At 46.3% G+C, this 12,996-nt stretch overlaps 2 protein-coding genes across 3 annotated transcripts in view; one reads left to right on the forward strand and one right to left on the reverse strand.

The window, feature by feature from the left end:
- Positions 1–2,504: 2,504 nt before the first annotated feature.
- LOC131564870 (leukotriene C4 synthase-like) lies at positions 2,505–9,445 on the forward strand. The gene is made up of 5 exons (XM_058815482.1): positions 2,505–2,562; positions 6,394–6,493; positions 8,227–8,297; positions 8,963–9,044; positions 9,298–9,445. The coding sequence occupies exons 1-5, from the start codon at positions 2,505–2,507 to the stop codon at positions 9,443–9,445; spliced, it is 459 nt and encodes a 152-aa protein (XP_058671465.1).
- Positions 9,446–10,175: 730 nt separating this feature from the next.
- MGAT4B (alpha-1,3-mannosyl-glycoprotein 4-beta-N-acetylglucosaminyltransferase B) overlaps positions 10,176–12,996 on the reverse strand; it is a 50,447-nt gene continuing 47,626 nt past the window's right edge. For both annotated transcript variants that reach the window (XM_058815192.1, XM_058815193.1), the window contains exons 12-15: positions 12,682–12,760; positions 12,159–12,246; positions 11,168–11,280; positions 10,176–11,092 (exon numbers count right to left, since the gene is read on the reverse strand). In XM_058815192.1, the coding sequence (XP_058671175.1) occupies positions 11,069–11,092; positions 11,168–11,280; positions 12,159–12,246; positions 12,682–12,760 (304 nt within the window). In that variant the 3' untranslated portion in view covers positions 10,176–11,068. The remainder of the gene's footprint in view (positions 11,093–11,167; positions 11,281–12,158; positions 12,247–12,681; positions 12,761–12,996) is intronic.

Below are 12,996 nucleotides of genomic sequence, written 5' to 3' on the forward strand. Positions count from 1 at the left end.
AATAAATATTTTGCTAGTGTATTAAATATACATGGTGTGACTTTATACATTTGCATGAGCCTAGCAGAGTTCAGCATTGTCATTCCTAGTGAGCTGGTTTCTTCCCTTCATCCCAACATACAGTTTTTGCTCAGCCTGTTTATTACCAAGGCTAAAATTCTGCTGCTGTGTCTTAACAGTTCTTATGGTTTCAGAAAGTCCATTTAAACAGGCCAGAACTGGATAAAGGGGCCTTAGAAAATGTAACTTTGAAAATCAGGCTTTATGCTACTCCCACTGCTTCCGGGCTTTGGTGTTTTTTTTTTTTTCTGGAATGCATTGTAGGCCTTAAGCTGGGAAATTCAGCCGCAGAGGTGGTTGTTAATAGTGAAAAAGATGTTAATAACAACCTCACATGTGCAAAATTGTAGAGTTCCAAAATATGCCAATTCCCTCAGAATAACAGCCTTTAGAGGTTCAAACTGATTTCCTCAAGACTTGTCTGATGGAGGCACATGGCACACACAGGAATCCAGCTGAGATGTGGGACACGTGCTGCAAGCAGGAACTGATGTTTCTGAACCAGGAACAAAGTTCTGGCAGCAGGGTGTGTTGTGTGGAGGTCTTGGCTTAAGGCTGCTAAAGTCCCATAGCCCCTGCCCAGCTTCAGACATTGATGGTCATTCTGCAAGCTTTGGTGTCATTGTGCAGATGTGTTTGCAGCCCCTGGCTTACCACAGTGTGTTTTTCATGTGTTCCTACTCTACAAGTTTTGTGTTCTGTTTGGGAGAGGAGGAAACCTGTAACTTCAGAAGTTTATAAAGAGCCAAATGTAACAATCGGCAGCAGTACCAGAGTCAGCTGCTTTCCGCCCATGGGGAACCATGAGGTTACATTAATTTTTGCTTTATTGTTTCATTAAAAATGCTGCATTTTGGTTATTTTTCAGTGAAACAGAAATTTGCTAAGCCATCCTCCACTGAAATGACATATGTGGTTTTCAAAAGATTTTAAGGAGTCAGTGGCAGCTTGTCACAAACATTTACTCAGAAACTGATTTTTATTTTCTTGATGCCAGTGTTTTTCCTGAGAGTAATGGAAATCTGTAATGAAAGTTTTCTCAAGCCTGCATTGTTTATTGAAATATGTTGTAAGGAGACCCTGGTGGCATTTCCCCTCTGACTTTTACATTGGACACCACAGATGAAATCTTTGGTCACCAATAGGTTCAGTTAAGGTTAACTTTTAGGTTTTAGTTCTATTTAGTCTGAGTCTGCTGTACCTTGGAGGGTCTGAAGTCACATCATATGAGTCTTTTTTAGAGAGAGGGAGTGGTTTTGCTATTCTACATGGGTGGTTATATATAAAAAGTGTAACATTGGATATTTGATTGATAAACTGAATTTTCAGCTTGATGAGCTGTCACAATGGGGTTTTGAAGCAATGAAGAGCCAAACTAGAAAAAAATCTTGCTGTGTTGCTCTTGGGAGAAACTGCAGGTCTGGTACATGCACAAATTCTGTAGTGAGGGTTTGTGTGTGTGACTCAACAGAGAGAAATGCAATGGCTCAACCACCAGCATTAAGGGAAAACCTTCCTCCTCTTTGATTTAAAAAATTTTAAAGTCAGAGCAGTCATCCATATAAAGTTGCTCAAGAACATAAGGTAACTTTTCGAACTGATGCCAATTTTACATTTGTGAAGTGGGGAGAAAAGTCATTCAGGGCTAAAACATTGCTGGTTTTCAGATTTTACATTTTACAATTATGACTCTGATGTCAGTGTAACATTTCTCAGGGTCTATGTTTCTACATCCTCTGCTGCCTTCAGAACTAGAACTTTTATTTTGAATGTTACCCAGGGAAAGGTTTGTATTGCTTAAAAACTTCAGAAAACTTCTAAGGGTGAGTGAGTGCTAGAAAAGATCTGTACTCCTCTTTGGTAAACTGAAGAGTAGTAATTAGTGGGATAAAGTATCTGAATGTTCTGTTAAATCACAGAATCTGGTAACAGAATCAAGTTATTCCAGCTGGAGTGTATCAAATCCTTCATGTGGTCAACTCCACTACTTGAAATAAGAGCAGAAGGTCAAGTCATTAATTTGTAAATGCTTGTTAATAATTTTTACAACCTTGCACATAATTGAGATGCTTCAGAGCTCATTAAAACTAGCAACAAAAGGGCTGGAAAGAATTCCATCATCTTTCCATTGCTGGCAGCATTTAATTCAATAATGGCATAAAGTCTGTAAATGTAATTAGAAGAATTTGACAGTTTGCTCATGTAAAATTCTTCCCTGCTCTATTGTTCAGCAAAAGGCAATTGGCTGAATGGAATAGACATTTTTTGGTGGGTGGCTGCTTTGGAAAACCACGTGGTGTGGAGAGAGTTAAGGTGAGCTGAGGTGTGGTGGAGGAAACACCTGTGCTCAGAGGCAGCTCTGTGGGAGTGGGTGGTGCTGGGAGAGAGTGTTGGCACAGCTGTACCCAGCACATCAGGCTGGGCTTTGCTCCACAGTCAGCAGCATGAGAGATCAAATAGACCTGCTGGCCACAGTCACAGTTCTGGGCGTCCTGGAGCAAGGTAAATGTCCTTTGTACAATGCCAGTATTCAGCTAATGATGTTAAACTTTGTGGGATGTGGTTCCTGTGTTTTTCTTGGAGCATCTGTGGAGTGAATGTCACTGTTTTCCAACATGGTAAAATGATAGAAATTTTTGGCTGTTAATGGCATGTGTCATGCCTGAGGGTGGTCACTATTTAGCAGGGACTAAAATGATCCTCAAAGCCAGCAAGTAAACTTTTAGACTTAAAGCAATTTCAACGTGATGTTATTAAAGTAAACTAGTTTGTGATTGAATTTTAGCAGGTAATTTGTAACTTGCAGTGGCTGGAGGTAGCCAACATAAAGGCAGGTTAGTAAATGTGCTGGTGAGGAGGTCAGTGTACAGACAGACCTAGTGTGGATGTAGGAAAGAGCCTCGTGCACATGGGTGTTTCTCTGTGACAATATCCATGTTCATAATGCACAGAGCAGATGACAAGATGCACTGAGAGCAGAGTAATTTGGAAACTAAGGCAAGTTCTGGTCAGAAATAGACAGCTCTTCAAAGGAACTCAGTGACTTCTAATTTAAATAGATGCATTGTGTTTAGACCATTTAGAAGGAGCAGCATTGTTAACAAGCTTTGTTTATTTGTGGGTTGTTCGGGCAAAGTTTCTCCCCCTTGAGCTTCAGGATAGTCTCTCCCCTGCCTGGGATGGGGACAGAGGCCCCATTTTAATAAAATCTTCACTGTTCCATAAAGAAAAGTTTGTGGGGTTTGTTATTACTGTATTAATTCACCATACAGCTATCACACCTCTGCTTACAAATGGATGTGAATCCCTGAGCAGCATCATGTGCTTTTAGCTGTCAGGTGATAAATCTCCTAATATAAACATTATTTAAAACAAAATATTCCACTTTAAAAATAGAGCTCAAGACGCTGAATTTTCAGTAATTTCCACTCAATTTACAGACATGCAACTACAAACAGAAGAAACTTTTGTACTATGAATTTTTTTGTTATTAAACTAAGTGGAGGTGGAGCGAGTGTTTAGTGTGGAAAGACAATACGTGAAGAAAACTTGAAATTGAGTTACAGAAATGCTGCTCAGCTCTTTTCCTTTAGGAAACCCTCAGTAGCAAATCCCTAGATAGCCGTTTTGTCTCTAATATTTTTGTTTAATGAGAATTTCAAGTACTTTTTAAAGGTTGCAGCATGAAGCATTTTACTTTGATGGCATACAAGCCAGGTGAGAAGCCAGCAGATAAATAGCTGGCATTGGCACCCTCCTATCTGTTCGATCACCTGAAGTATCCTCATTTATGATCTCTGTGTGGGAAGCCAAGGAGCAAATTGCAAAATACTGTGTATTTCCACCTAGTCCTATGAAATCTGTGTGTCACGGGTTCAGAGCTGCGCAGTGGCTTTCTCTGCATGTTTTGAAAGGACTTTCTGTCGGTGAATTAGAGGTCTGGGATTCACTCTGAGCAGGGGAGCACTGAAGCACAGAGATGGGCTATCCCTACAGACACTCCTCCATCACGTCCTGGAGCAGGAGATGTAATTTAATGGCTGACCTTGGTACAGGGTTGGTTGATTTTTATGTTTCCTTTTGAATTTTCTGGGAGCCTGCAGTTTCTGGGTCCTTTCAAGTAACTTTCCCCTTTTTAATTTAGTCATTCTCAGTTTAGTGAAACCTTGAGTTTAGCACTCTGTAGATGTGTGCCCCAGCCTTGTGGTGAACATTGTACCACAGAGCAAAATTTTTCTACTCCAGTTTTTTCCTCCAGTCCCTTATTTTACAGCTTCAAAGGAAAGAAAACTTATGCAATGTCACTGTCAGGCCCCAGAGGGCTTGTTTGCCAGGTTCACTCAAATGTGGCAGATAGCAACTGTGATATGGTTTGACAAGTTTGTGTACATAATCAAATAGAGAATGAAGAATATTTCCACTGAAGAGCAAAGTTCAGGGAGAGCTGAGCCCCTAAGCCACGTGGGAATCCACACAGGTGATTAACCTCAAGACATGAATCACAAGAAACAATGCTTTGAAAAGTTCTGCAGGGTAGATTGAACTCTTTTTCTCTAAGAGTCTGTGCTGAGAAGGCTCATGCAGTGTGGGTTTTTTCAACACCTCATTCTGGGAAGTGCTTTTGTGAACTGGTTCTTCACCCTTACACCGGGTTTGGGGAACAGCCAGCTGTTCTTATCTCACCCATCAGTCACAGGAATCCTACCTTGGGAAAGGTGCAAATGACACAAAGCAGGATGAAGAGCGTTGCCCAGTGCAGTTGGGCTAATGCCACAAGCCAGGTCTGCTCATGATGCTGTAACTTCAGCTCAGTCCATTTCTGGAGAGGAGACTGGGATGAAACCCTGAGAGCAGCAGGGAGGAGGGGAGGTAACAGGATGGGTCGTGGTTTCATTTTATTCCCAAAGCTCTCCAGCAGCTGCTGAGTTCCAGTTGTGTGTTACACCCCTCTGGATTCACAGAGGGAACACTGTATCCTGCTGGACCTCTGCAGAAGGGTGACACCCTCACCCATCATCAACCTGCTACAAATGAATCAAAGAGGGTGAAACAAGAATGTTCCCCCCACTTTGCTCTGTCAGCACCTCTTGTCTAGGGTTGGGTGTCTGTGGAAGGTACTAGAACATGCTTAATTGTTCTTATATGTGTTCTGAAAGGAATGACTGTATTTTTGTTAGTAAAACCTTGTGATACACAAGTCACATAGCGTCAGATTATTTACATTTCTAATTCCCTTCTACATATGTTCTAATGCTTTTCTGCAGGCACATGTCTTGTCTTTAATCTTGGAACATCTGTCCCTACTTCCCCTTCTCTGTCCTGCTGTTCTGCTTTTATCTTTGTTACAATAGGACAGTCCCCAAGGCAGGCCTTGCACCCTGGCTCCTTGTGTCTCTGGGATGCTCTGGAAATGTTGCTATGTGAGGACTTTGCTCACTCAAGTGTCTCAGTGACACCACCACAGCCACCAAAGTAATTGTTTTTATAATTTAGTTTTCTCCTATATGAAAATAGGAGTTTTCAATAAAGGCAGCAGTGTAGTATTGCACCCAAATAAAACAGAGCATCAGCAATTTCCTGTGGGAGTAGGAGCTTTCAATAAATAGTGAAACACTCCAAATCTTCATGTTAGCAAGTTTTCATTGTTTTGAAGTGACTTTCCATGTCCTTTACAAATGTACAAAGGACTGATGTAGCAGACACTGAGTCAGTGCCTTGGCTCGAATGTGGCACAGGCTGATAGCAGGCATGGGCAGCACCTCTGCTCCTTGACAGCCTTGGGGCTGTCCTGCAGGGGTGAAGAGCAAGAAATAATCACCCTCTTCCTTTTATTGCCATAATTAAGAGCATCTCTAATTGACTGTCCCAGTGCTTGACAGTGTGAATGCTGCTCTGTGACATGGGCTGTACTTTGCACCCACTGGGAATAGCAGAAAGTGTTGCACATCATTCCCATCAGGCTGGCTGAGGGTGCACAAGTACCCTAAAGACGAAGTGCAAGATTAAGAGGTAATTCTGTGACTCAGTGTGGATGTGGTAAGGTTTTATTGTGTGTTTGATCTGCCAGGGAGCAGCACTGAGGGCTCTGCTGGGTGTGAGATGATGCAAAGTGTCATCCAGCACTGGCACTCAGCTGGGATAACCAAACCTGAATTTAAAGCATGAGAGTGAAATAAATGGCACATTTATTACAAGTCATGTGTGGCAGCCCTGGACTGGGGACCTAGATCATATCAGCTCTTCCATTCTAACCACTTGCTTGATTCCAAGCCAGGTAACACTTGGCTAAATAAACACTGCTGCTCTGTTACCACTCCTGTGTTCTGTTTTCAGCCTATTTTGCAATGCAGGTGATCTACGCCCGTCGGAAGTACAAGGTTTCCCCTCCTGAAACCACAGGGCACCCTGAATTTGAGCGGACCTTCAGAGCTCAGTAAGATTTTGCCTTTTTGTGGTGACTTTGTCTAGATAAGACTTGAGTCAGCTGTCACTGTTGGAAGAGACTGGTTTCCCTCCATCACCTTTCCACTTACTGCTACTGTTATTATTATTTTTCAGTGCTTTGTGTGCAAAGGTCTGCGTTTTGATTTGGAGCACTTTGGCTGGGGTGTTTCTGTCCATCCATGATAATTCTCCTTCTGGCATTGTGAGGCAGCCAAATTACAAATTAGTGGCCGTATGGAGGAGGTGCAGAGCATTCACAATTAGAATCATTAAATTTAATATTACCATTGGCTCCAAATGGTGAGAGCAGCCAAAGCTTTATTAATAACCTGATATTTTCTTGTAATGTTTTGCTGTTGAATTGAAGCAAAGGGCCTTGCTGGCAGTACCAGCTACAAGGGCATTTTAATTTTTTCCCTTTCAGAAGCCATTGTACTGTGAGAATCAGCACTCGTGGGCCCCTGCTGAGGGCTGTTTCTTTTTGCTCTGTTCCTATGGAGAGAGCAATGCTGGAGCTAAACTGGAAGCGTTCACAGATCCCTTCAGCTTCCAGTAAGCACCAGATTCCATCTTTCATCTCAGTCGTTCTGTTTTGTGAGCCATTGAAAGGAATTGGCTGGAGCTGGTGTGAAGGGTAATTCCAGCCCGGCACTAAATCCCGAACAAAGCAGCTGCATTCCCTGCCAGCACACAGGAAACGTTTGTGGAGTGACAAAAACACCAGCTCCAGTCCTTCTGTGGGACCATGGAGGGCCAGCCTGCCTGGAGACATCAGCCTCTGCGAGCTGGGGAGCTGCTGATGTGGCTTGTAATTAAATACTTAACTATTAAATGCATGTTAACCAAGTCATGCCATAGGCTGTGGTAGGGAAGGTGACCTCGGGGAGTTTGGACTTGAAATGTTGCTTCTTTGTGGGTTTGTCTTCTCTTTTCCCTGTGGAGGAGTATACAAATGAATAATTTGATATATTGAAAAAAATATATATGGGAAAAAGTGGTATTGATGCATTACTCACTTGAAACCTGGCAGCCTCCCCTCACTGAGGCTCAAACTGCATTTACAGAACAAGGTTCTTCAGACTTTTTCCAGCTCCCAGTCTGGCTCCATTCTCCAAAGGTTTGTATATTTTTGGCCAACATTAAGATTAAATTGCCTAGGGAATGGTAAAATGTGGGAGAAGCAAAACCAATGTCTTTAATAGCACAGCTCCTACTCTTGCAGAAAATCTGTACGTTTGTCACCAAAGGATAAAGAAGGAAAACTTGGCTGTAGATCTGATCACCTCCTGCTGAATTTTATCTGAGAGAAGGCTCCTTCTTGGTGTGTGACTTGTGTGACCCAAATTTGGGCTGTGTTCACCCAAGGGGAAGAGAAAGCTCCTTAAATACTGACAAGGCTCTCCCCAGCAGCTCTCTGGGACAGTGCTCTTTGAGGGTCCAGCAGAGACAAATCTCCATCTCAGCCATAGCTTGTCGTTCCAGGGCCATGTGAATGCAGGAGAGGTGAATGCTGTGTGGTGTTTGGCTGCTTTTTTCTCTATAATACAGATATTGGGTGTGCTTGATCACAGAAAAGGCTCCTTTCCCACAGCACAGGGATGGTTCTCATCAGCTCTTTTAGTTTGCTCCAATGTGAGTTTCTAATTCCCTTCTCCAGCCTTGGCTAGCCAGGCTCTGCTGTTCAAGGAGGCAGTTTTAACTCTCATCTCTGGTTCTCACCAGGGCAAACTGCTCAGAGTACTTCCCAATCTTCATTTCCCTCCTCTGGGTTGCTGGAATCTTCTTCCATCAAGGTAAGAGGGATATGGGGGGGGAACTCCAACTCAAACCATGTGAACAAATCAAAAAATCTCAGCCCCAATTTAAATCCCATTGTGACTCAGGCATTCTCTCTGTGCCTGTGAGGCTTTTGTTCATGGAAAGCAAATTTCCCTTTTAGCTGGATTGACCAAGAAGTGCCTCAGCTCCAGCTGGGAGCAGCTGAGCCCACTCCTGCCTGGAGGAGGAAGCTCTGGCAGCCCTTGCTCCTCTGCTGGAGCCTGGCTGTCCCCTCATGCTGCTTCTCCTGGACAAGGTCAGGCTGTCCCAGGGTGGCAGCAGCTGAGGCAGAGCTATGTCACAACAAGAAACCATAACCCAAACATTTACTCATCCACTGTCCATCCCTACCAAGTGAGCTCAGGGGATTTGGTTGCTGCAACCATTTAGTTGTGAGGAGAAACCACATAAGGGAGCACTGCCAACCCCAGTCCCAGGGCAACTCTGTGGGGCAGAGAAGTTCATCCCTCACAAAAAGGGAAGGAAGAAAACTCATTTAAACTCCCACCACAATGGTTTATAGCCAAACCACTCTGTGTTTGGTTTTCTGGTCATGCCCCATCTGCTGGGGGGCTGTGCTGGAATGCAGTGTCAGGGATCCTGAGCCCAGCAGAGCTCAGCTCCCCTGTCCCTGTCCCAGGTGTGACTGCAGTGTGTGGGCTGCTCTACCTCTACACCCGCCTCAGGTACTTCCAGGGCTACGCCGGGGCTGCACGGGGACGGTAAGGACCTGACAGGACCACGGCAAACCCCAAACCTGCCCAGGGAGCCTGGGGGCAGGAGCTGGCCCTGGAACAGGCTCCCTCCCTGTGGCTGGGACTGCAGGCAGATTGTCACCTCCTCCGCCTCCTCCCCTCCTGCCCCAAGTGCTGGTGGCTGTGTCACCTCTGACTGTCCCAAAGGAGGGGTGGGGACAGCCCTGCCACAGTGCCCTGGCCGGGCTGGCAGTGCCTGATGGTGTTTTCTCCCCCCCAGGTTGGGACCACTGTATGCCAGTGCCTGGCTGCTCTGGGTGCTGCTGGGGCTGGCACTGGCTGGGCTCCTGGCACACTTCCTGAGGCCCAGATCCTCCACATGGATGGCAGCACTGGTGTGGCCTCTCCAGCTCCATGGAGCCTGGTGAGAGGGGCCACAGCTCCCCCAAACCCACTGTTTGCCCCCAGCACAGGGGAACCAGTCATGTGGCACCATCTGAGGGAGAATATTTCCCTGGCTCTGCATTCCCTGCAGAAAGGAGATGGATGCTGGCACTCCTCTGCTCTTCAGAGATAATTTCCCTTCTAGAAAGCAAATGCTTTCCAGCCCCTGCCCCTGCTGAGGAGCTTCACTGCTGGGCTTTGTAGCACTGTCTGCTCTAAAATGCCTCTGGCTCTGCCTCATGGAGCACAGATTGACCCACATGCTGTCGTCTCTCCTCCTTACTGCTGTAATGATCTATGTTGAAGAATCACACCGTGGATATAAAAAATAAATTCTTTTTCTCACTAGAAATCACCTGTGATTGTCAAAGGCACTCAGACACTGGTGTGAGAACATCGGAGTTGGGGACTGGGTTTCATAGGAAAAGCTGCTGTGATTAAATGAAAATGATGGGTAAGCTTGCCTAAAACCACATCCAAATATTGGGAGAAAAGCCTGACCCTAGCCTAGTACTAAAGTCTGTTTGGCATTGATTAAATGACCTTTACTTTAACCCAGCTTCACTTATCACCAACTCTGCAAAAGGACTTTGCCCTCCCTAGATTCCACCCTCCACTGTGAACTTGGGGTTCACAGGTGCCTAAAGCAGCCCTGCTGCAAGTGACTCTCACTACTGCACCAAAGGTTTAAATTTAGCTTTTATTACAGTGCACGTTGTTTTATATATTTATATAGAGAGATGTACTTGAAAAATCAAATGTATCCAATAATAAAAAATACAGAACATTAAAGTAGTATAATGCATTCCAGTGTATAGCTGAAAGGACATTGGGATTTACACTAATCCCTACTATTTTTGAACTGGGCTACCTCTGCTTTTTTTTTTTCCGTCCCCAAAAAACCCACATCAATCAATAACTGAATTAGTTATTTAAAAGACAGTTTCTGCACTCAATCTCAAGGCATGAAGACACTGGAGACTTCACTGTGAGTTAAGGGGCTGTGTTCAATGCTGGCAGGCACAGTGTGGCATATTTTATTTTTTTGTTTTCCCTGCCATAATCATAGCTCCAACCCCTTTGGATTCATTCCTCCTCTGCTGAAGGAGGGTCAGTCTTTGCCCTCACTTAATCCTCAGCCGTGGCCAGGACTGCTGCCTGGGAGAGGGCAAGGCAGAGCTCGGGCCCTGCCGCCTCCATCCCAGCGTGCCAGTGGGGTCAGCTGGCAGGACTCAGTGTGACCTGCTCTGTCCCCAAACACAGCCAAAGGTCTGAGCCCTGTCTGGGGCTGAAGGTGCTCTTTGTCCCCACGCTGGCTAAAGCTCATCCCGACCCCAAACTGTCCCGTGTCCGTGTGTCCGAGCAGCAGCAGCACCCCGAGGGAGCGGAGCAAAGCCCCCCCTCTGCACAGGGGGTTGGGTTCTGCTTTCTGCTCCTCTTCAGGAGGAGTCAATGCCCGTCCTGGCCCCGCTGGGGATGCACAGCAGCAGCAGCTCTGCCGGCCCTGCACTGTCCTGGTCCGGGCGAGGCGCCGCGGGGAGGAGGGAGCGGGAGGGAGGGAGCAGGACCAGGGATCCACGAGGGTTCCGTTCTGCCCCATGCCTGTTTCACTCTGCTTTTTTGATAAAAATCTGAAAGAAGAGCGGGATGGGATCAGAGCGATGAGCAGGGCAGGGCTGGGGAGGTGCTGGGGGAGCTCGGCTTACCTCGCTCAGGATGATCCACACCGGGGAGTCGGTCTGGATGGACAGCCTGATGGCCTCCAGGGGCCCAAAGGATGGGTCCACCTCACCCTCTGCGACGCCCTTGGAGAACGAGCCTGGTGGGGAGAGCACGTGGCTGCCACAGGGATGGTGCTCTGGCATTGCCCCTCCACCTCCCCTCTCCCCCAGGGCACCACCAACAGCCCCAGCAGCTCCTGCCTGCAGCACCCAACACCAAACGGGCTAAAAACCAGCAGTGTGGATGGAACACAGTGCAAAATGCCACACTTTGGAGAACACAAATCAGGTAAACAAAACAAAATGTATTGGGAATATCTGCAAATATCATATATATCAAATAACATATCATTGCTGTGCAAAAGGGGACAGAGAGGCCTGACATACTTTTTGGTTTTGATTATTTTTTTTTGAAAATGCAACTGGGAGAAACCAGCTGGCATGCAGAGGAATGAGAAAATGGCAAAACACTGCATGTGTCAGGAAATTTTTCTCTTATTTGTCTATTAAAAAAAACATGAAATCTTAGCAGGGACACCAGGGCTATTACGCACTGGCAGCTCTCAGGAGGCTGCAATTGCTTGTTCTTGTCCAAGGGCAGGGCAAGCACTAAAACAAGCTCAGGTGGTAAGAGACGAGGTCTGACTTGCAAGTGGTGTGAGTACAGAGATGGCAAAACTGCCCATGGTGGAGGTTTTTAACCCCAAGGTAATCAAACAAATAATCAGCATCATTTGGTCCTGGCTCTGAGCAGAACTGGCAGAAATGCAGGACTGAAAATAATCTGAGGGGGACAACCTGGCCTGAGAGCAAGGGCAGTGGAGGAGAGGAGACAATGACAAATCTCGGCTCCTGGCAAGCAGAAATTACTCTCTGCCAAGCAAACAGCTCTAAGGTTCTTGACTGACATGCAGGTGAGGACATGGGCTGTGTTATCAAAGCCAGCAGGCACTTTCCCACCCCACTCCCCCTGTACCTATCTGGACGTAGCCATCCGCTGTCCTGCGGTATTTGACAGCTGTGCCTCTTCCCTCCTGCAAGGCTTCCTTATCTGACTGTAGACTCTGCAGAAGAAGAGGAATTTTTTGCAAGACCAGAGGCAAGAGTCACCCAAAAGCCCCAAGGAAAAGCAGCAATCCCAGAGCTGTCCTTGCCAGCAAACCCTGGCATCTCATCCCACACCTGGCACCCTGAGACACATGCCCAAAACAAGAGGACATTTGCAGTCCTCACGCTGCTCTTTCCACTGCACCATTCTGGCTTCATCCCACCCACTGGAGCATCCCCAGGCAGGGATGGCTCACACAGCCGTGCTCAGCAAAGCACCCAGCTCCCGAGGTGGCATCACACCAGGCATGACCCTCTGGCTCCCTGCCAGCACCTGTAAGAGGCACTCAAATCTCATAAAAATTTTCCTGATGGCTCTAAGCAGTTCCCTCCTCTCAAAGCTCTTTTGCTTCCCACTCCACCCTCACCTCAAATCTCAATCAAACACTTACATCAAATGGCAGCACCTCCACGGTTGTGTTGAAGAGTTTGTCTTCTGGGTGCTCGATGTTCCCGCTGCGGAAGAAGAACCTGTGACAGGGACCAAACCCACAGAAAGGCACACTGAGCCAGGGGGCACACGATGGCTTTCACCCCACCTGAATCATCAAACAGCTCAACCTAACATGCACCTTCCCAAAGAGCCCACAGCACGATTTGGCAGGAGACCTTCTGTGCCAGATCAGCTAAACCATGGACTGCTCACCAGTGCAGGAAAGCAAAGGGCTCTGGCAAAGGTGGCCCCACTGAGAAAGGGTCAAATTATC

Source organism: Ammospiza caudacuta, chromosome 16 (assembly GCF_027887145.1).
Source record: "Ammospiza caudacuta isolate bAmmCau1 chromosome 16, bAmmCau1.pri, whole genome shotgun sequence".
NCBI lineage: Eukaryota > Metazoa > Chordata > Aves > Passeriformes > Passerellidae > Ammospiza > Ammospiza caudacuta.